This window comes from Aethalodelphis obliquidens, unplaced genomic scaffold (genome assembly GCF_003676395.1).
Source record: "Aethalodelphis obliquidens isolate GAN/ISIS:26980383/991018 unplaced genomic scaffold, ASM367639v1 scaffold12, whole genome shotgun sequence".
In the NCBI taxonomy this organism is placed as follows: Eukaryota; Metazoa; Chordata; class Mammalia; order Artiodactyla; family Delphinidae; genus Aethalodelphis; species Aethalodelphis obliquidens.
Window position 1 is genome coordinate 8,328,783 of NW_020837956.1, and position 22,987 is coordinate 8,351,769.

Below are 22,987 nucleotides of genomic sequence, written 5' to 3' on the forward strand. Positions count from 1 at the left end.
AGATAACACGCAGACACACTCTGGCTAAAGGTACATCAGATAATGGCATCCACGGCCAAACCCCAGGCCCGCCACCGGGAAGGCCTGAGGAGGGGCTCCAGGGCCAGGTGAGGGGCAGGCGGGACTGTCTGCCTCTGGCTCCTCGGCTGAAGCCGCCCCAGGGAGGGTCAGGCGAGAAACTTCCCCTGTCTCTGCGGCCCGTTGGCCATGAGTGAACTCCACTTTTTGACCCCTGCGGGGTCCTCGGAACTCCAGGTAAACAGAAGCTCTCAGTGCTCCCTAGAGGAGGTTCCTGCAGCTGCTTCTAAGCCTCGACACAGCCTGGGCATTCTCCATGCCTCCTACAGTGTCAGGTAAGGCCAGTGCCTCTTTCATCTGCTGGGAGCTTTGAGCTGTGGTCAGGGACAGGCATGGCCTGAGGTGAGTGGGCCTCCCTGCCCTCTGCTGGCTTTCCTCACTAAGGGGGGGCATGCATGGAGGCTTGGGCTCCTTCTCTAGTGGGTGGAGGTAGAGAGAGGAGAGGGGAAGGGCTGCCAGAGGGAAGTGAGGGGCCATGGTGAACAGCCCCTCTGTCCACAGCAGGACTGGAAGCTATGACAAACGACAGATGCAGCAGCTGTGCTCTGCCCCCCTCCCCTGCTTTATGCCCCTTCCCCCCGTGTCTCCCTTGTCGATGGCCTTCCCTACTTGGATGGCGAATGGGGGAATGGGGGAACGGGGGTGCTGGGAGCATGAGGTGTAATGAAACCGGGTGAAGGAACGCAGCGTCAACCGAAGGAATTAACAGTGTCCTGTTTGCCATCTGCCAGCCAGTCAGAGAGAGCTGGTGTTCAGAGCAGCTGCTAGGCAGGTGCTTTATAGAGATGATCTTCTGTCACTACCTGCCAGGGTCTACAGAGGAGGACACTGAGGCTAAAACACACTTAGGAGCCTGTCCAGAGACAACCTGGGCTGGGCAGAGCTGGGATCGGTGCTGGGGGACAAGGGGCTGGACCCTTCCAGAACCCCATGCTGCCTTTCCCTCACGGGGTTTCCTTTAAAGCCAGCGCGTGGGGCCCTGGTGGGACATCGCGTCTCGTCGACAGAAGTGGACCAGGCAGATCCTCAAGGATGTCTCCTTGTACGTCGAGAGTGGGCAGATCATGTGCATGTTGGGGAGCTCGGGTAAGCTGGGGGTCCCCTAAATCCTCCACGAGGACTCGAAAGAGTCTGTGGCTTGATTTGAACACCACATTGAGGAGACAGGTTCACGTTGTACCAAGGAGGCCACAGGTCTGATATTAGAATGAAATCTGATGGCCTGTGTGACTGTGAATAGAACCTGGTGCTAACGTGTAATCTTTAGGAAGATCCTTGAAAAAAACGAAGTCCTGCCGAACATGTAAGTTAATTCATATTTCAGTTTGGAAAGCACCTAACACAGTGCCTGGCATATAGGGGTGCTCAGTAAACACAATTTTCCTGCCTGGAGATGGGAAAAGGAATTAAATAAGCACAAAGATGCCCATTTATCCCCATATTCATTGGTCTTTTAAAAATTATGATATGTTTCAAACACACAGGCAAGATAGAGAGTAAATAAAGAATGTTCGTGTCTTAACCTCTGCTTTATCAAATCTTAACATTATACCGTATTTACTTAAGATCCTTTTTTGTTTTTTTAAAGGAGTTAAATATCACAGATTCCACTGAGGCTATCTATGTGCCCGTTTCCCACCTCATTCTTCCCCTCCTGTTTCCCTGCATCAGCAAGTCATTGCTGGGGAGGGTGGAGCCTCCGGGGAGGCAGCCCCTTGAGGCTGGGGCAATGCCCTGTGAAGGTCACAGCTGAGGATGCACAGCTATGGGGGGATGGGTGCATTGGCCCTGAAGAGGGAATAAATCTGTGTGGCACATCACAGGGTCCACTACACTAGGCTATCCTGCACGTTTTAAGGTTGAAAGATTCGGACAAATTGGCTTCCCAGGAGCCTCTTGATGGAGTTCTTGCTTGCAAATTGTTGACACTTCCTGCCAGTCTTCACTTGCATTGCTCGTTAACAGAGGTGTGCAATATAAGTCTGTGATAAAAGTTCAGCATGGTTAGCCTCTTTCGACCTGGGGAGTTAAATCCACAGCCACTCCCCTGCTGCAGTGGGGGGACAGCTGGATGGTAACAGTAGTGTTGTTAAGATGAAATGAAAAGGAATTCACTGGCGAGAATGGTTACACTTCCCTGAGATTTCCTTTTTTTTTTTTTTTTTTCTTTTTTGGCTACGCCCCGCGGCTTGTGGGATCTTAGTTCCCTGATCAGGGATTGAACCTGGGCCCAGGGAAGTCCCTCCTTTTATTTTCTTTTTACAATTTTTAACCATTTCTAATTGTATGCATGTACCATAACATCCAGGGTCATCCTAATTTTCCTTTTGATAATTATACTTCTTTAAAAAGAAAAGCTGAGTTATTCCTATAATAATGTGTCACTTGTTTCCTTCCTTGTGTAGGATAAAAAAGGGTGGCATGCAGCACAACAAGGGATTGAACCCACTTCTCAGAAGTGTGTCCCACAGGCCAATGTACATCTTCATGCACATCTCAGCAGAACAGTGGGTGGAGCCCCCTGTTCTAGGGCCTCATGGGCTGGTGTCTGATGATACCTTATCATGCTTTTATGACTGTCCATCCTTTTATACTGAACATGAATTCAAGGTAGACTGCAAGTTCCCTGAGGGTGGGAGCTTGGTCTTTTTTTTTTTTCCTGCTGTATCCTCAACAGTTAGGAGAGGGCTGGCCACATCGTTGGTGCTTAATAAGTATTTGCTGAATAAATGATTAAGCAAATGAATTAATTCTATGAATTACTCTTAGTTTTTCAGAAAATAACATGATTTCATTGGTGTCGCATCTAAAGCAGTATTGTTTATCAAATCTTTACTAGTGAGGCAAAAGATGACTTAGGTGTTCAAAGTCTCACTAGAGAATGGTCTGCATAATGTAAGCCTGTCTACAGTCAACTAACACTCCAGGGGAAGGTAATTTTATTTGACTCATTATTTTTGATCATTTAGGACGTAGACTCTAGGCTGCATGCTCCCTTGCAGAAGACTGTTTAGTTACAGGTGATTTCTGTCCATTTAGAGAGGATAAACCCAAAGGTCACAGTTTTATGGCCCTGTAGGGCGTTAACCCTTCTTTCCTTTTTTTTTTAATTGAGGTAAAATATACATAATGTAAAATTTGCCATCTTAACTATTTAATTTATTTTTTATTGAAGTATAGTTTATTTATAACGTGTTTCAAGTGTACAGCAAAGTGATTCAGTTATATATATGTTCTTTTTCAGATTCTTTTTCATTATAGGTTATTATAAGATATTGAATATAGTTCCCTGTGCTATACAGTAGGTCCTTGTTGTTTATTTTATCTACTTTATTATTTTTTTTGGCCACGCCATGAGGCATGCAGAGTCTTAGTTAGCCGATCAGGGTTCGACCCTGTACCCCCTGCAGTGGAAGCGTGGAGTCTTAACCACTGGACTGCCAGGGAAGTCCCCTTGTTTATTTTATATATAGTGGTGTGTATCTGTTAATCCCAAGCTCCTAATTTATCCCTCCCCCTTTCCCCTTTCCCCTTTCCCCTTTCCCCTTTCCCCTTTGGAAACCATAAGTTTGTTTCTATGTCTGTGAGTCTGTTTCTGTTTTGTAAATAAGTTCATTTGTGTCATCTTTTAGATTCCACATATGTGATATCATGATTTTTGTCTTTCTCTGTCCTACTTAGTATGATAGTCTCGAGGTCTGTCCATGTTGCTGCAAATGGCATTATTTCACTCTTTTTTATGGCTGAGTAATATTCCATTATGTCATGTGTGTGTGTGTGTGTGTGTGTGTGTGTGTGTGTGTGTGTGTATGTATGAGTATTTTTATATTTATATTTTATATATATATATATCTCACATCTTTATCCATTCATCTGTTGATGGACACTTAGGTTGTCTATTTTTAGTTTTTTAAGGAACCTCCATACTGTTTTCCATAGTGGTTACACCAATTTACATTCCCATCAACAGTGTCGGAGGGTTTCCTTTCTCCACACCCTCTGCAGCATTTGTTATTTGTAGGCTTTTTAATGATGGCCATTCTGACTGGCGTGAGGCGATACCTCATTGTAGTTCTGATTTGCATTTCTCTAAAAATTAGCTGTGTTGAGCATCTTTTCATGTACCTGTTGGTCATCTGTATGTCTTCTTTGGAGAAATATCTGTTTAGGTCTTCTGCCCATTTTTTGATTGTTGTTTGTTTTTTTGATATTGAGCTGTATGAGCTGTTTGTATATATTGGAAATTAAGCTCTTGTTGGTTGAATCGTTTGCAAATATTCTCTCCCAGTCTGTAGGTTGTCTTTTTGTTTTGTTGATGGTTTCCTTTGCTGTGCAAAAGCTTATGTTTGATTAGGTTCCATTTGTTTACTTTTGCTTTTACTTCTTTTGCCTTGGGAGACTGACCTAAGAAAACATTGCTGCGATTTATGTCAGAGAACGTTTTACCTGTGTTCTCTTCTAGGAGTTTTATGGTGTCTTGTCTTGTATTTAAGGCTTCAAGCTATTTTGAGTATATTTTTGTGTACCTTCTTAACCATTTTAAACTGTACAGTTCAGTGGTATTAAATACAGTCACACAGTTGAGCAACCATCACCACCATCCATCCCCACAACCTTTCATCTTGTAAAACTAAAAGCATTCTTTTTTTTGGCTGCATTGGATATTTGTTGCTGCGTGTGGGCTTTCTCTAGTTGTGGTGAGCGGGGGCTACTCTTTGTTGCGGCACATGGGCTTCTCATTGCAGTGGCTTCTCTTGTTGTGGAGCACGGGCTGTAGGCATGCAGGCTCAGTAGTTGTGGCATGTGGGCCCTAGAGCGTGTGGGCTTCAGTAGTTGCAGTGTGTGGGCTCAGTAGTTGTGGCACACAGGCTTAGTTGCTCTGCGGCATGTGGGATCTTCCTGGATCAGGGATTGAACCCATGTCCCCTGCATTGGCAGGTGGATTCTTAACCACTGCGCCACTAGGGAAGTCCCTTATATCCTTTTTTGAATGAGGATATGAATCCTTTTTGGTCATCCTGCTGGTACCCTCATTAATGAGTTAATAGGTATTTGACACATGTTCAAAAAAGGATAATATTAGTTACCTTTTTCTATGTTTAAAAAAGGATCCCCAAACTAAGTGACTTCATAAAAATCATTAATTATCTCTCAGAGTTTCTACAAGTCAGAAATTTGGAAGTGCCTTGGTTGGATGCTTCTGTGTGGGGTCCCTCATGAGGTGGTAGTCAGATGTCAGCTGGGGCTGCAGTCATCTGAAGGCTTGAATGGGACTGGAGAAGCTACTTCCGAAGTGGCTCCCTCACATGCTGTCTAGCAAGTTGGTGCTCACTGTTGCGCAGTGAGGATGTGTGACATGAGAGGAACCCTGAGGGTCACCCACAAGAGGCTGAGAAGGAGCAGCCAGACCAGCAGGATTAAACCAAGAGGATGAGGTGGCCTCAAGGCCAAGGGAGAGAGATTGACAGAGAAGGGCAAGCAACAGTATCAGCTGCTGCCGGGAAGTCAGACAACATACAGAGAAGCATCTACTGGATTTGGCAACAAAGAAGGAGGCTAGTTTTGAGATAGTGGTGGAACTGGAATCCAGGTGACAGGCTCTTTGGAAGGTCTGTCAGAGTTGAGATTGGATCCCAGAAATGTAAGGCTAGGGAGGCTACATTAGAAGTTAGAAGAACCACAGACAAGGCTTAATATCGTGACTGGGACACTGCAGAGCACATTTTGAAAGACAACCCCAGTGAAGTCACATTTTGTTTCTTTACAAAAACTCTGCCCCCTTCCCCACGCTGACCTCTACCTGAACATAGTGGGGCTGACTCTGAGCTGCGTCAGTCGTGGGTTAGATAAGAAAACCACTGCTCCAGGAGCTTGGCTTATACATCTTTGCACCCCTCAGAGCAACCAGCGGTTTCTTTAAAATATTTGAACAAAAGGTCTTTTCTTTGGTTTTGCGCAAGTCATCACATCCTCAGTAGAATTCTATTGCCATCTTCTCAGACAGCCCAGAACCTCCTGCCTGTTTCCTGTTACTCATTCTAACTGCTTAAAAGCCTTGGTCAGGAAAGGCCTGGTGACTCCTCTTCCTGTCTCCATTAACTCTCTGGGCCCATGTAAGCTTGTGTATGGGAAGGGCCAGCTGGTGTCCTACCCTGAAGGATCACTGTAACCCTAGACAAAGCAAACCAGGAGAAACCTCACCCTCCAGTCACCTCAGCACAGGGTAGTTAGTTCATCCCACCTCCTCTGTGGGCAAGTCCTTAGCGACAGCCAGCTGGGTTATTATGCCCAAGGCTCTCAGTGTAGGCTGAGGCCAACTTGGTTTTAACCAAAGGACTCGCTAAGCTAGTGCTTCTCAAACTCTAACATGCATGAGAACTACCCAGGGATCTTGTAAAAAGCAGAATCCGGGTTAGGAGTTGGGGCCTGAGATTCTGCATTTCTAGCAAAAGCTCTCAGGTGGAGCTGAGGCTGTTCGGCCTCAGACCACACTTGATTAAGTCAGCGAGGCTCTGGGCAGTGTCGCCTACATTCAGGAACCACCAGAGGATCCCAGGGGGTCACAGAAACAAATTCAGATGTCCTAGGATCCAAACGTTTCCAAGAACCCTGGTTTTCCTTTTATTCTGATCCTGTATTTTCTTTTTCAGCCTCAAGCAGCTTTAAAAACAAACAAACAGGAGGACAAAGCTCCTCCAGTCCTGACGTGGAGGAGAGAAACAGCTTGTCCCCTCTCATTGAGGAGACAAGCTGGAAGGACTCATTCCAGCCATGAGCTTGTCCCATGAGGCCAAAGAGAGAACAAGTCAGGGCTGGACCGCGGGTTCACCGAGGGTCTCGGGAAGTTCCCGCGAGGCCTCGTGCAGGGCCTCCTCCAGGACCTTCTCTTGTCTCCTCCCAGGCTCGGGGAAAACCACCCTGCTGGACGCCATGTCCGGGAGGCTGCGGCGCACGGGGACCCTGCTCGGGGACGTGTTCGTGAACGGCCGGGCGCTGCGCAGGGAGCAGTTCCAGGACTGCTTCTCCTACGTCCTGCAGGTGCGCGCGTCCCCGGCGCCTGCCCGGCTGCCCGCTGGCCCCGCAGCCGGCGAGGGGGCTGCTGACACATCCCTCCCCTGCAGAGCGACAGTCTGCTGAGCAGCCTCACGGTCCGCGAGACGCTGTGCTACACGGCGCTGCTGGCCATCCGCGGCGGCTCCCAGGGCTTCTTCCAGAAGAAGGTGGGTACCGCCCCGGGGCCACCCAAGGGATCACCCCGCTGTGGCTTTGCACCCCCTCGTCCCTCCGCTTGCCCCTTCCTCCCCTTCGCTCTCCACCCTTTAAGAGTCAAGGGCTGCGCTGGCAGCCGCTAGTCACAGGTGGCTTTGGGGCACTTGAAACTGACTAGACCTACTTGAGATGTGCTGTGAGTGTAAAATACACACCAGATTTCAGGAACTTAGTCTGGAACCGCAGAATGGGAAACGTCTCATTAACAATTTTTAAGATATTGATTATTGGTCAAAATGGAAATATTTTGGTTGTATTGGGTTAAAGGAATTATACCACTAAAATTCATTTCATCTGTTTCTTTCCACTCTCTAAAATGTGGCCACTGAAATATTGAGATTCTAAATGTGGCTTGCGTGATATTTCTGTTGGGTGGCGCTGTCCTGAGAGCTCTGTGTTTGAACAGATATGGCTATTTTCCTCACTGTGCGTTGCCCTGCAGCCCTGTTGAGATTTTTCTCAACTTTCTTTGAGGCGTCTTGAATGTGCCTCGTCCAAACTGGATTCAGTTGGTGAAGGAGGAACTATTGAATTGTCAACTCTAAGTTCCAATCTGTTTCTTTAAGTGGACCTGATTTGGAAGAGGCTGCGAGTAAACTCACAGGGGCCTTACCTGGAAACATTGCCTCGTTTCTGTCTGGGCTGGAAACATACGACCAAGGACAGGTCAACGTGCCACCTGCGAAGCAGGCACAGTTCTCTGGGAAACTGGCTCTCAGAGGTGCCGGAGATCACTGGTGACGTCTGCCTCAGAGGCTTCACCACTCTGAGGCCTCAGTGAAGGTTCTTCCTGGGCACACAGATTACACCTGCACTTCAGGCTCCAAAGCTAGCCTTCCTTTAATGCCTTTGAGGATCCAAGGGAATCCTCTATCTCAGCTGAAGGGGCAGTAGGTTACTCCCTTTTTATCAGGCACCTCTGAGCCTGTCACCAGGGAGTTACTCCTCTTTGTCCCTGGTGCTGGACTCTCAGACAGGGCTTGGCCAGTGCAGCCAGGTCTGAACTGTGCCCAGAGTACCAGCAGGCTTGTTTGTTGTCATGCCAAGTCAGGAAAGGGCATTCTTCTGTTTCAGAGTCCTGGACGTGTTGGAGCATAGCTTTCACTCCAGAGGAACCTTCAAGAAAGACCATTAGCCCCACAGAGCCCTGTTCCTACCTGGAGGTTACCTTAGAGTGCTCAGAAGGCATTGCGAGGTTCTTGCTATTCTACCAGCTTATTCTCTGGGCTCTCGTATGTGGCTGGCCTCCATCAGGCCTTGTTCACACACATCTCATTTCATTCTGGCATCAGCTCTATGAGGGAGGCGTTATCTCCAACTTTCAGATCAAGAAACTGACCCCCAAGGATATTAAGATCCCACACCTCGGACTGGCAGAGCTGGGACATGGACCCAGGTCCTCTGGCTCCATCATGCCTCCCTGGGCCTCACTGTGGTCTGAGAAGACAGAGGTCGGAATTTGGCCCACGGGGAGGCACAGGCATCTTCACATGACTTAGCTGCCCTGACAGTGAGTGACAGGTGAGCCCCTATGTAGGCTTCCTGTCTGCCTGCTTTAGTATTTTTGTGTCTAAAATGGGTAGGAGAGGATCTCATTGGTATTTGAGTTGGAGAAATGAAGTCATAAGCAGATTCTTTTGAGAGAGTGATCCATTTACATCCCATACCCCAGGGAGAGAATCCGAGAAAGCCACCGAACCTTTTCCCCTGAAAATGCTCACATTTGCATAAATATTTAGAAAATTCAAGGTACCTGAAGTTGGTTGATGGCAAATTTGCCCCCAGTGAATGGTCCCTCTCCCTGGCACTGGCAACCCCTAAGTGTCCTGCAAAGTTTCCTATCATAAAGTTCTCCCTGCTTGAGAGTACTTTCTGAGCAAATCCAGTCCACAGGATGTAAAATCCCGACAAAGTAGTTTAGGGAGAAGGAAGTGCCTGTGATAACAGAGCAGAGAGTGCAGCAGATCTGCTTTTGTCCTCTGCGAACCTGAACGTAAAGCCATGATGGATGTGGCAGGCTTTGTCCACCCTTGTGCTTCTTGGACCACTCGAGAACCCACACAGTTTACTCTCAGTCCCAGCTCTGCCATTTGCTAATGGTGTGACCTTGGGTAATCTATGAACCTGTCTGAGGATCTGTTTTCTGTTCTATAATAGATAGAGTAATAATGCATCTCTCCTGGAGATGATGTGAGGAATGAATCAGTTTATGTGAAATCACATAGCATGAGAGGATTGATGATCCCAGTGGTCCCTTCCAAGACTCTGAATTCTATTCCCAGCAGTGTTTGCAAAACATGGGAGAGGCTTCTAGCCAGAGACATCTGAAACAGATGAAGTAAATGTCTCCCCTGTCCATTGCTTCTGAGCCAGGAGGGGCAAGCTTTACTCCTTTCTTGCTGTTGCAGAGCAGATGAAAGGGACACTCAGGAATCTACCCTGACTGGTGAACACATAAACCTTGCCATGTCAAGTGAAGCTCAATTCCAGAATCCTTCCACTCTGATGGCAAGAAGAGACAATCATACTGGTTTACATATGCATTTCTAACCTCCTCCTTATTCCTTTGTATCTATTTCAGGTGTATCCCTTTCTTTTGGTCAAAGCATCATCTATTGATCCCACTCCCTGTCTCCTCTGGAACTTTGTTCCATAAATCATCCCCTCTACTCCAGTTTAGTTTGCTGTTGTTATTTTTTAATAGGGTATTTAAAAAAATAAATTATTTATTTATTTATTTTTGGCTGCATTGGGTCTTCGTTGCTGCACGTGGGCTTTCTCTAGTTGCGGTGAGCAGGGGCTACTCTTTGTTGCGGTGTGCGGGCTTCTCATTGTGGTGGCTTCTCTTGTGGAGCACGGGCTCTAGGTGCACGGGCTTCAGTAGTTGTGGCTCGCAGGCTCAGTAGTTGTGGCTCACGGGCTCTAGAGCACAGGCTCAGCAGTTGTAGCGCACGGGCTTAGTTGCTCCACGGCATGTGGGATCTTCCTAGACCAGGGCTCGAACCCGTGTCCCCTGCATTGGCAGGCGGATTCTTAACCACTGCACCACCAGGGAAGTCCTCTTTTTTTCATTATAAAAGAAACACAATCTCATTAGAGATGTATGGGAACAAAACTCATTATCATATATATAAGTATTCCCAGTCTCTTTCTCTCTGCTTTCCCCAGGGCCTAATGCAGATAGGGGTACTCAATCAGGGGAGGACCAGAAATAGAGATTTTTGAAAGGGTCTCTGGTGGGGAGATAAGCTAAGGAAGGAAAGAGGGAGAGGGAGGGAAAAGGCCAACCTTCTTGATTAGAGAGTCAGTAAAGAATTTTTTTTTTAGTGATGATTGTTTTGGGGAGTTGAGTAGTAAGCAGAGGATTTCAGGGAGCTGAAGGGTATAAGATAAGCAGAGTGAGGAGAATTAGGGAAAAGGAAATTTTTAAAAGTGTTTCTGTAAGTTATAAACTGGGTTCCTTTTAAAGTCCTTAAAGAGATTCCAATAAAGATTGGCTTTATTTTTAATTACTTTTGATAGCTGGATTATATTTGATGCAAAACCACAGTGAGATTGGGCCACATGGGACTCCAGGACTTATTTGGGTTACATAGGGGAAGCCAGGTTTAGTTCAAACCAAATTGATTTTTTTTACACGTAAAACATTTATTATAATAAAGTTTCAAAAACCAAAGACTAAAAAAATAAGCTATATTGTAACTATGCCTTAGGGGGCGGTTTCTCTATGGGCTGGACTGACTGTAGCATCTGAAAACAGGAGTCCAACAAAATCTGCATAGTTTCCTGCTGACTTTCCCTGAAGCAAGTTGAAACAGTTTTTTGTTGCTGTAAGGACTTCTGAAAAAAAATTCATGTCAATATTATTTATTTTAATCTGATACATATATTGTGATTTAAACCAAATTGGATTCTCTTGTAATAGGCGTGCTTTCCCTAGGATGTGGTGAGTCTGGAAGTGGCCCAAGCGCTCAAGGGAAGTGTGTTGCCTCTCCCCTGTCATCCTCAGCCCATGAATCGGGACACAGCCCAGCAGTGACCAGCCTTCCTGGACATTGTGTCTCTTACAGGTGGAGGCAGTCATGGCAGAGCTGAGTCTGAGCCACGTGGCAGATCGGCTGATTGGCAACTACAACTTTGGGGGAATTTCCCATGGTGAGAGGCGCCGGGTCTCCATCGCAGCCCAGCTCCTCCAGGATCCCAGTAAGTGGGACCCAGAACTGCTACTGGCTGCTGCCTGTCATCTTCCATGTGTCTGCAGACATTTTCAGCCCTTTCTTCACAGTATCCATTTGGAAAGGGCTTAGTTGGTTGGGAACTGAAGTCACTGAGGTTTCTCAAACTGGGGACCCAGTTTCTTTGGAAATCTAAGTAGTTCCTGATGCGATTCCATCACCCAGGTACAAAAAAGCTGTTGGACTTGGAAGCACTGCGTTTGTGTTCATGTTCAGTTAGGGTCTTCCATGAATGTCCTGTCCCTCCTTACTTCTTACTAGAGCAGCACCACTGTGTCTACTCTGGAAAGCCAGTGAGTTTTGCTGTGACTAGAAGTATTTATGAAATGGCAGGAATTAAAATAGGATTTTAAGTGATACATGAGAAAGTATATATATTGGAAGGAGGGGCTATCAAGATGGGGTAGCCAGTCACCTGCCTCTCCTGCCTGGCTTCATTCTCCCCACTGTCTGGGGAAACCTTGCCACTTACATACACTTGGAAGAGGACATGATACATTTGGATACTTTCTTCACATTGGGGTAGACCAAGACTGCCTGCTCTTCAGAACAAATAAGAGGGATGTTCTTAAGAACAGGGTACAAAAAGTACCCTGTACCTTTTGGGTAGAAATAAGCTACAGTTAAACCCGCTAAAGAATCCAAATGCCTGTCCCATCTCGGACTTTGTTTCACAGGTCAGAGTTTTCTGCAGTGCAAAGACGCAGTTGGTGTTGGAAAGTGCTAGACGTGAAGTGACATTATGTCTTTTTAAAAGATTTATTCAAGTATAGTTGATTTACAATGTTGTGTTAATTTCTGCTATACAGCAAAGTGATTCAGTTATATACACACACACACACACACACACACACACACACACACACACACACATATATACACATTGTTTTTCATATTCTTTTCCATTATGGTTTATCACAGGATACTGAATATAGTTCCCTGTGCTATATAGTAGGACCTTGTTGTTTATCCATCCTATGTATAATAGTTTGCATCTGCTAATCCCAAATTCCCGATCCACCCTCCCCTACTCCCCCTCTCCCTTGACAACCACGAGTCTGTTCTCTATGTCTGTGAGTCTGTTTCGTAGATAAGTTCATTTATGTCATATTTTAGATTCCACATATAAGTGATATCATATTTGTCTTTCTCTGTTGGACTTACTTCTCTTACTGTGATAATCTCTAGGTCTATCCATGTGTGAGATTTTGCCTTTTTAACCAGCCTCCTCTCAGCCTTTTAGAAACACCTGGGTGCCAGCCTGCCAGCCCTCGTTCCCTGTTAGGGTCCCCTGGATGGAGCCCAAACAGTCTATAGTGCCACACGAGAGGCCTGACGTGGTTGCTGCCTTGTCCCTTCAAGGATTCAGGCTGGGATGTGCTCTGGAGCTGGGAGTTGGGCCCTTCCAGGTCAGGTGCTTTCTCCTGGGCTCAGGCTAAAGTACTGCTCACTGCACACTGTTTGGATGGGATAAGACAGCTCAACAAGGAACTGTTCAAATTTCTGAGGCTAGAGCACAGAGCCCAGGCTCGGCAGTGACTCAGATGTCTGACCTTCCTTTGCCGCAGAGGTCATGCTTTTTGATGAGCCAACCACAGGCCTGGACTGCGTGACTGCAAATCAGATCGTTGTCCTCATAGCAGAGCTGGCTCGCAGGGGCCGCATCGTGATCCTTACCATCCACCAGCCCCGCTCCGAGCTCTTCCAGGTGAGGGGGATGTCTGTTCCAGCTCAGCTCATCCAGGGTGGGTATAGGTGTGCCAGGCTGGGGATCTCGGAGTAGAGATTAGTACTTAAACCAGAGCGATCCTGATGGGAAGGGCCAAGGATGGAAACTCAGTTCTTTTAGCACCTATCATGTACCAAATACCTTCTATACACTAGCTCTTTTAATCCACACAAAAACCCTATGAGGTGGGTACCAGCATTTTCACTTTACAGAGGGGAAGAGTGAGACTTAGAAATGATCCAACATTGAGCCAATATCACAGTTAATAAAAAGCTGGAATTGGCATTCATATTCCAGTTGGCTTTCAAGTCTGTGCTTTTCCACTAAATCATATAGAGTTCCTTCCCAAAAATCTCACCTTGATCTCCTAGGATCCTTTTAGGGAGCTATTATTTGCCTTTTATAGATGAGGATCTGAGATTTAAAAAAATTTTTTCGGTCCAAAGTCACTCATTCCGGGGCACGGCGGGGCCTCAAACCTATAGGTCCTCTGACCAGTTCCATGAGCTGTCCTCTATCCTAGACATGATGCTGGGTGCAGGCTGGGAGGCAGCAGGACCCACAGGGGCAACCCAGGCTGGAAGGAAGAGGGATGCATTTTGAGAGGTTCTGATGGCCGCAGTAAGAGTACTGATGTATGGCTGAGAGAGTCAAAGGACTGACTACTTGAGGCTTCTTTTCCATAAGGATGTGGTGACCTGATTACACACTAACACTGTCTGTCGTTCAATCAGCTCTTTGATAAAATTGCCATTCTGAGCTGCGGAGAGCTGGTTTTCTGCGGGACACCGGTGGAGATGCTTCATTTCTTCAGTGGCTGCGGTTACCCTTGTCCCGAACATTCAAACCCTTTTGATTTTTATGGTAAGTTTTTCTTTCACAGTCCCCATCATATATGTTTTCTAAACTTTATCTTCTCAGATTTCTGCCTAGATGACACCAGCACACGTGGGTTTTATTTCTCCTTTTGTTTTGGTGTTTTTACTCTTCAAAAAATTAATTTGGCCGAGCCAATTAACTTGCCATAGATGACCTATCAGAATGAGGTGGGCGATCTCTTTTTTTTAAAAACATTTTACCACTACTCTTCACTTTAAAAAAAAATAAATTTATTTATTTTATTTATTTATTTTTGGCTGCGTTGGGTCTTAGTTGCTGTGCGCGGGCTTCTCATTGCGGTGGCTTCTCTTGTTGTGGAGCACGGGCTGTAGGCACATGGGCTTCAGTAGTTGTGGCACACGGGCTCAGTAGTTGTGGTGCACGGGCTTAGTTGCTCTGCGGCATGTGGGATCTTCCTGGACTAGGCCTTGAACCCGTGTCCCCTGCACTGGCAGGTGGATTCATAACCATTGTGCCACAAGGAAAGTCCCGGGGATCTCTCTTGAAATGGTGCACTTCTACTTTGTCAGAGAAAAATTAGCTGAACTTCTGAATTCTCCCAGACAGGCCTATCAGGATCTTCATGGCCCTGCTGTGGTAGCTTTAAAATATTCTGATTTTATAGGTGGGGATTAACAACAGGTATTATTTTGATGAGATGAGGTATTATGGTTAGCACTCCTAAATCAATGATGGAACATATATTATTAGTCACTGTGTATATATGTGCATTTAAAAACACATGGGTCATTTTTTTGTGGGAAAAAAATTTCAGTGGACCTGACATCAGTGGATACCCAAAACAAAGAACGGGAAATAGAAACCTACAAGAGAGTCCAGATGATTGAATCTGCCTACAAAGAATCAGCAATGTATCGTAAAACCTTGGAGGATATTGAAAGAACAAAACACTTGAAAACATTACCAGTGATTCCTTTCAAAACCAAAGATTCTCCTGGAGCCCTTTCTAAACTGTGTGTTCTCTTGAGGTAAGAGCCTCACCCCATTTTAGATAGGTAGACGTCCACCCATTAAAAAAAAGCAATGAAAACGGGGTTGTTTGGCTTTCAGGAGAGTGACGAGAAACTCAATGAGAAATAAGCTGGCGGTGACTATGCGTCTCACTCAGAATCTGATCGTGGGTTTGTTCATCGTTTTCTTCCTTCTACGGGTCCAGAACGACGTGCTAAAGGGCGCCATCCAGGACCGTGTGGGTCTCCTGTACCAGTTTGTGGGCGCCGTCCCGTACACGGGCATGCTCAACGCTGTGAACTTGTGTGAGTGCCCTGCCCCGGAGGTGGGCCCCCGGGGTCGCGGGAGCTTCTCTCTCCCTGAATATCTCCTTTCTCCAGCTGACGCCTTGCAAGACTCCACCATTATAGGGGTATTTCTCTGAGCTCAACCTGGCCCCCTCCGGGTTCTCTCTCTGGGACAAGGTAACTCGTGAATTAGTAACACCTTAGTGGGAATTAGCTCTCCAAGTGGATCTCCCTGAGCGTCTCTGAGGATCCAGGGAAGCATGAAGTTATGAGGAGATGATGCAGCAGAGTTTGGGCAGGGTTTTTTAGAAGCTCAGCCCTGGTATCTTCTCTTATCCATTAGGAGGCACAGCCCATGGGGGCCCGGATGCCTGGCCAACTTTGCACTGTTAACGTTCTTTTTGGAGCCTATTTTAGGACAGCCAACACCTGGTTTTCAAACTCAGTGGGAGTCCAGAAGCAATACCTAGTTGCCTGATGTTCTGTGCCAACACCCTGCAAGAAAAGAGGACAGAGTGCCTCACGTCACTCATTTGTGTCCCTTTTGCATGTGTGTTCTTGAATTGGTGACACCCCTCCCCCCCCACTTTAGAGAGACGGAAATAAATTGTGACGGCTTTTGTAATCCTATTGTAATTCAGGTAGAGTGGATTTCTGGGGTGGGGGTATTTATAGTTCTATGGATGTCAGGTTCCTTTTCTCCATGACTAGGGGGCCCCAGCTGGTCCTCACCATCCAGTGCTGATAGATCTCAAGTTCAGCCTGGGCTAGCACCCCTCCTCCTCCAGCTGTGTGGTGACCGGCTGTTCTGCAACCTGCCTCCCATGCCCAGTTCCTGTGTTGCGAGCCGTCAGCGATCAGGAGAGCGAGGATGGCCTGTACCAGAAGTGGCAGATGCTGCTAGCCTACGTGCTGCATGTGCTCCCCTTCAGTGTCATTGCCACCATGATCTTCTGCAGCGTGTGCTACTGGTAAGGAAGAGGGTGTCCAGAGGCCTTCAGTGTTCCCGGGCCATGCTCCCCAGATGGTGGGATCCCAGATGGCCAGTGGGACCTGTGGAGGGAGAGCCCCAGGGTAAACAGGACAAAGAGAGGAACCCCCCACTGTGGGCCACACGGGACCTGAGAGCAGACCAGCAAGACTACACGCACCAGGGAATAACCTGTCCCGCATCCACTGCGGGGCCTGGCCTGAGGGGAGGGCTCTGGAGTAGCTGGGACCAGGTGCAGAGGCAGCGAGGCTGTCCACCCAGCTCAGCGTGGCTCCCAGGCTGCTGTGAGCTGGAGCGGCAACGCTGCCTGAGGTTTCATTTGACCGACCTGGGGCATCGTGGTTGGGCTGGGGTGACGGGGGGTGGAGGAATCAAGAGTGACTATGGGAAGAGGGCTTTGGAGAACCATGAAGCACCCCTGATGCTGGGTTTTGATTGATGGTTTGTAGACAGTGCTTTTTATTGCATAGAACATTTTACAGATGCAAATCTGAAAATGTGTAGAGTTATTTGTTGTCATAGGGAGATGTATCTTCCCTAATCCCTCTGGCTTTCCCTTAAGAAAAGATGGGGGGAATCATCCGGCATTCTGTGATTCCAGTAGTGAAAGGTGCCCAGCTTGTCGTTCCAAGAGAGGACTTCAGGCGGTTCTGGAGATGCTGTCTTTCTTCAGGGCACTGGATTCACGGGCAGGTGCTTCCACCCATAACCAGTATAAAGACCCCATGGTATGCGATGTGAATAATTATGATGAATCAAGTGAAATACAAGTAGAAGATAAGTGAGGGCCTGGTTTGAGCTCCAAGATGAAGAGTTAGGAGGTCTTATTGTGCAGACTCTTAGACGTTGTTGTCACCCTGGGGAGTGACAGAGGCAAAGCTGCTCGCTCTGGTTAGCAAGAGGGCGGACGCTCGCAACCCAGGGCGATGGCAGGGACCACACGGCCCTCCTTGCTGGCCTTGATGAAGCCTCTTATCCTCCGACACTCAGGAACGTGCTGAATCTCTGATCTGTGATGTACATAAACCACAGGCCCGTCTAGTTTAGGCGAAATGATCCAGGAGCAGATTTTTTTTAAGTGGCCGTTTTTGAGTAAGCCAAGGTTGGTTGGAAATTGAGAACCTTGTTAATTTAGAACCTTGCTCCTCAATGTGGCCCACGAAGCACGGTGTCAGTGTTACCTTGGGGCTTGTTTAACCTGCAAAATCTCATGCCCAGCCCTGCTGAATTGGATTCCACATTTTACATGATCCCCCAGGTGATTTATATGCACTTTAGAATTCGCAAAGCACTGATTTTGAAGACCATATGATATTCGTAAAACTGCCCATGAGAAAGAGTTCTGTATGATTTTAGAAAACAGGGCGGTTTTAAACTAGGTTCAGTATTGTCATGACTCTTTTTGACAAAAGCATAATCATTTCTAGTGGTGGCAGCACAGCTGTTAGCAATGTAGCAAATACTTTGATTCAATGATAGAAAAGTTTGTTGAATGCCTACTAGGTGCCAGGCACAGTGCCAGGCGCAGCTACGGATTTAAAGGGGAGTAAACTGAAGGGGCTGCCCTCAAGCTTGCAGTTCTGAACTGAGACGGCCCTGAAAGCCGGAGTGTTTTCTGACTCTTAGCAGCACATCAGACTTGAACTCACTCAGTAGCAAAATCCGACCTGAACCAACGTGAGGTTCATTGTACTTTTCCCACAGCAACATTCCTGTTTAGTAGATATGTTACAGGTGGAGTCCCAGACCCCACTGCAGCAAGTATGGTCTACACAGTGTGAATGAAGTCTTTCCCAAATCTGTAAATTGCCACATTCCAAAACACATCTGGCCCTAAAGTATTTCAGATGATAGATTGTGGACATAAATCTCCAGATGACTTTAATTCAAGAAAGTGTAAGATTAATATTATAAAGAAGCACAAACACGGTGCTGCGGAATATGATAACAAAGACGGCTGACACACATGAGCACTTGCTTTTATGTCAGGCACTAAAAGGTTTAAATATATCAATTCATGTAATCCTTGGTACCATTCTATAAAGGTGGCATTATTAATTATCCTTGTTTGAAGACGAGGAAGCTGAGGCACCATGGGGAATGTCTCTTCCCCATCTCACATTCATTATCACAGTGAATTACAAAGGAGACCAAGGGTCCATTTGGCTGGATGGGGAGAGGGACTCTCGGAGGCTTTATAAAGGAGAACTTGAGAGATGAGCAACATTTGAATAGATGGAAAAGGAGCAAGGGCGTTTCAGGGGAAGAAAGAGAAGGAGCATAGGTTCAGAAGCAAAAACACACAAGACCTTTCCAGAGAAAAAGTTCAGTTGTGCTGTGGGGAAAGGAGGATTGGAAGGAATAATGGAAAATATGACTGACAGCCTTGGAGCCTGGTAGGTGAAGTGCTGAATGCCAGGCTAAGGGGCTGAAGTGGATTAGATACCGGTACATAGTAGAGGATTTTGATCCCCAGGGAGTGACCCATCTGTGTTGCACTCTGGGGGGGTGAGGCTGGCATCACTTTCGTCTCAGACTGGAGAGTTAGGGCAGAGAGGCTGAACAGCCCAGTGAGGAGCCTTGTTAACAGTCTGGGAAAGGCAGAGGCTCTGGTGAAGAGAGCAGCAGTGGCAACAGAAAGGGGGTTTTACTTTGAGATGCTGGGAAAGTAGAATCGAACGGACTTAGAAATGGAATGGATTTGCTGGGGGGTAAAGAGAGTCATGGATGATGCCTGAGTTTTCAGCCTGGGAGGATGGGAAGGGGACAGTATCCTTATCAAGTTTGCGAGGAAAGAGAATGGATTTGGTTTTGAATATGTTGCATCTGGGATGCTACAGGACACCCAACAGGAGATGTCAATCAGAGGCACAATAGGCTGGTGTAGAAAGAAAAGGCAAGAGGAGTGAGAGGAGAGGCCTGGGAATGGATTCTATAGGCAAGAATATCAGGGAGGAAGCGGTCTGAGGGTGATATCTTAAGAGGCATATTCAGAGGGTGGGAAGAGGGAAGCAATCCGGCGAGAGAGGCAGAGAGGTGGTTAGAGTGGTGGAAAGAGAAGCAGGATCGGGCAGTGTCAGAGAAGGCAAGAGAGGAGGGAGTTTCACGAAGGTGTAGTGAACCCGTTCAGTACTGCAGAGGTTCAAGGAGGTGAGGCATAGGTTTAGGAGGTCACTGGTGCTCTTCCATAAAAGAGGTTCAGTAGAGTGGTGGGGTGCCAGTCAGGTTTACCAGGGAACAAGGAGTGAGATGGGAGAAGCAGGTGCTGTTTGAGAAGCTTGGTGGTACAGGAGAGGATAAAGGGGGGGCAGTTGCTTAAAAGGTTACCAGACTCAAGGAGTGGTTATTTTACAATACGGTAAGTAAGACCATTAGGGAAAACCATTAGATTGAGAGTAGATGAAACTACAGAAAAATTGGGTAATTCGCAGATCAAGTTTCCAGATTAGACCAAGGCAGAAATAGGAAAATCAGATTAACATAGTACCAAGGATGCAAGTAGACAGGATAAAGCTTGGCAAAGATGGGGTAAGAGATAGAGACAGGGAGAAAGAGAAGAGATGCAAAGTAGGGAAGATAAAGATAGAAATTCACAAAATGGGAGGTAAATCCATCTGCTGAGCACTGGGGAGAGAGTTTGAAGTTCCCTGGGAAGAGAGCGTAGTTTAAAGTAGAAGTTTTTATTAGCCATGATGGGACATGACATTGGAACCCAATAAGCAATGAGGAAGAATTAGGGGTCCAGGAATCAGCTGAAGCAAAGTGGCAGAATGGATCCAATTAGCACAGCTCAATTGAGAAAGCAAGGTCCCCAGGTGGGGAATTGGTAAGGCAAAGAATAGCAGAAGGGGTGAGGATCTGAGGCATTGAGGGCTTTGGGGAAATGGGAGACGGGAGGAGGCCATGATCAGAAGGGGCATTTTCAGAATGTGAAACCTTGGACATGCAACAGTTTTGAGTAACAAGTAACATTTAAATCCCAGACATAGTGAGTGATCAAGATTAGGTGGGTGGAGCCACTGGAATTGATCAGGTGACCTAATTAGGAGGCACTGGTGTTGATGGATTATGAAGGTTAAAAACCTTGAGGATAATGATGGTGGACGGGAGTGCAAAACTGACCCTGGTCTAAAAGCCACAAAATCATCAAAGGTGAGAAAATGTCTTAAAAGTCACAGAGGACTGCCTTGAGGCAGAGAATTAGTAGTATAAGCCAACTTCCTGATTTGTATAGGAGGAAAGGCAGATGGCCTTGAAGAGTGGTAGGGAGGGGTGAGGGTAAGACATGCCAACTTCTCTTACTTGCTCTACAAATGGAAGAAAGAGTAGCCATGTCTAAGAGTTGTTGAGGACGTGCTATCACCAGGGAAATGTTATGTGGTGAAAGGAATGTAAGAGGTTAAGGGGCATGGATATAGAGTAGCTTGTTTACAAGAACATGAAGGTCCAATCAGTGGAAGGGGTTGGTAGAATAAAAGACAAGAATGGAATGGAACAGGCCTGGGGAGGGCTAATCCATTGGAGGATGAAAGCAGTGAAGGGTTTTCACGCTGGCAGTAACCCCATGTAACAAGGGTGAGGTTCAGGGAAGGAGGGGCTGAGAAGCAGGTTGGGTGAGTCCTGAGCATTAGGGTAGTAGGCTAGCTAGGGTGGGAGCAGTGCCAGCCAGGCAGAATGTGGTTGCTTATGGAGAAGCCTGGACAGTTCAGCCCTACTTACTGCAGTTGGTTGTGACCATCCTCTGAGTGTTAGTATTTTTCTGTGAGAGCTGAGGGGCTGTAAAAAGGAAAAGGTGGCTCCATTGACTTGGGGCCAACAGAAACAATTTGAGGGACTAAATGGCCTCAAATGTTGGCCCTGTTCCGAAAAGGCCTTTCAAAGGGGAGTTTGGCCTGCCTTGCAGACTCTCCCCACCCACTTAACCACTATGGATTTATCCACAGAAGTCAAGTGTGGAATTTTTCTTAAATGATAACCCTTGGAGAGGAACTAAAGACCTTATGTTTTTTTAGGACTCTGGCCTTATACCCTGAGGCTGCAAGATTTGGATATTTCTCTGCTGCTATCTTGGCCCCCCACTTAATTGGTGAATTGCTAACTCTTGTGCTACTTGGTGTGGTCCAAAACCCAAATGTGGTCAACAGCATGGTGGCCCTGCTCTGCATTGCTGGGGTGCTTGTGGGCTCTGGATTCCTGAGGTAAGATCTAATAATTCAAATGATTTAGACTGGTATGATTTGATGTTAATGATCACCTCATAATGATTATTATAAGGCGTTACAGAGAAGCGCTGTGTGATACTGTGATACTCTATCACCTTACAGTCCGGAGTACTCATAGTGCTTCCTAGTCAGTATTGCTTAGACTTTGAACTGTTCATTATTTGTTAAATAAAACGTCGTCAGAATGAGAATCAGGAAATGATGATTGAAGCATGTTATCACATGTCATAAGCCATTATAACAAGAGGAGGAAAACCAAGCTGTCCTCCAGAAATACTCACAGCCTATTACAGGCTAAATAGCATGCATTTGGTTCATTTCTTCCCTGGCACTGTTGAGTTTCTATTCCAGCTCTCAATTCTCAGTTACTTTAAGAAAGTAAGAATAGTCAGATAAGAAAAGAGGCTGCAGGATAAAAGACTGCTCAAGAAAGCATCAGGACTAGAAGGACACACACCAAATGTAAACAGCAGTTATCTCTGGGTGATACTTATTTTAATTTTCTTGATATTTTCCTATATTTTGTGAATCTTCTATAATGGACAAGCATTACTTTATAACCAAGAAAAAATATATGTACACATACATACATATTGTATATTTTTTTTAAAGTAGCAGGAACGGCAGAAAATTTTAGAAGGGTGAAAGTGGTTTCAGGTGGGTGATGTGAGTGGGATCCAGTAAGTAAACTATGGGTCCCTGAGAAAATGTGAAGACAGCTCTGTTTCTTTGACTTAAAAATCAAAGAAAAGGGCCCGGAGACCTTCAAGATGGCAGAAGAGTAAGACGTGGAGATCACCCTCCTCCCCACAAATACATCAGAAATACATCTACATGTGGAACAACTCCTACAGAACACCTACTGAATGCTGGCAGGAGACCTCAGACTTCCCAAAAGGCAAGGAACTTCCCATGTACCTGGCCATGTGGCTGACAGGGTCTTGGTGCTCTGGCCAGGTGTCAGGCCTGTGCCTCTGAGGTGGGAGAGCCGAGTTCAGGACACTGGTCCACCAGAGACCTCCCGGCTCCACGTAATGTCAAACGGTGAAGACTCTCTCAGAGATCTCCATCTCAGTGCTAAGACCCAGCTCCACTCTACAACCAGCAAGCTACAGTTTTGGATACCCTATGCCAAACAACTAGCAAGACAGGAATACAGCCCCACCCTTTAGCAGAGAGGCTGCCCAAAATCATGATAATGTCACAGACACCCCAAAACACACCACTGGACACGTTCCTGCCCACCAGAAAGACGATCCTCATCCACCAGAACACAGGCATCAGTTCCCTCCACCAGGAAGCCTCCACAACCCACTGAACCAACC

At 46.6% G+C, this 22,987-nt stretch overlaps 1 protein-coding gene across 1 annotated transcript in view; it reads left to right on the forward strand.

Moving 5' to 3' along the window:
* Positions 1-71: 71 nt before the first annotated feature.
* ABCG5 (ATP binding cassette subfamily G member 5) overlaps positions 72-22,987 on the forward strand; it is a 33,972-nt gene continuing 11,056 nt past the window's right edge. Inside the window, exons 1-11 of the mRNA XM_027113246.1 lie at positions 72-353; positions 1,043-1,164; positions 6,980-7,116; positions 7,200-7,298; positions 11,418-11,550; positions 13,151-13,290; positions 14,046-14,175; positions 14,966-15,179; positions 15,262-15,467; positions 16,282-16,420; positions 21,453-21,638. Coding sequence (XP_026969047.1) covers positions 208-353; positions 1,043-1,164; positions 6,980-7,116; positions 7,200-7,298; positions 11,418-11,550; positions 13,151-13,290; positions 14,046-14,175; positions 14,966-15,179; positions 15,262-15,467; positions 16,282-16,420; positions 21,453-21,638 — 1,652 coding nt within the window. The 5' untranslated portion in view covers positions 72-207. The remainder of the gene's footprint in view (positions 354-1,042; positions 1,165-6,979; positions 7,117-7,199; positions 7,299-11,417; positions 11,551-13,150; positions 13,291-14,045; positions 14,176-14,965; positions 15,180-15,261; positions 15,468-16,281; positions 16,421-21,452; positions 21,639-22,987) is intronic.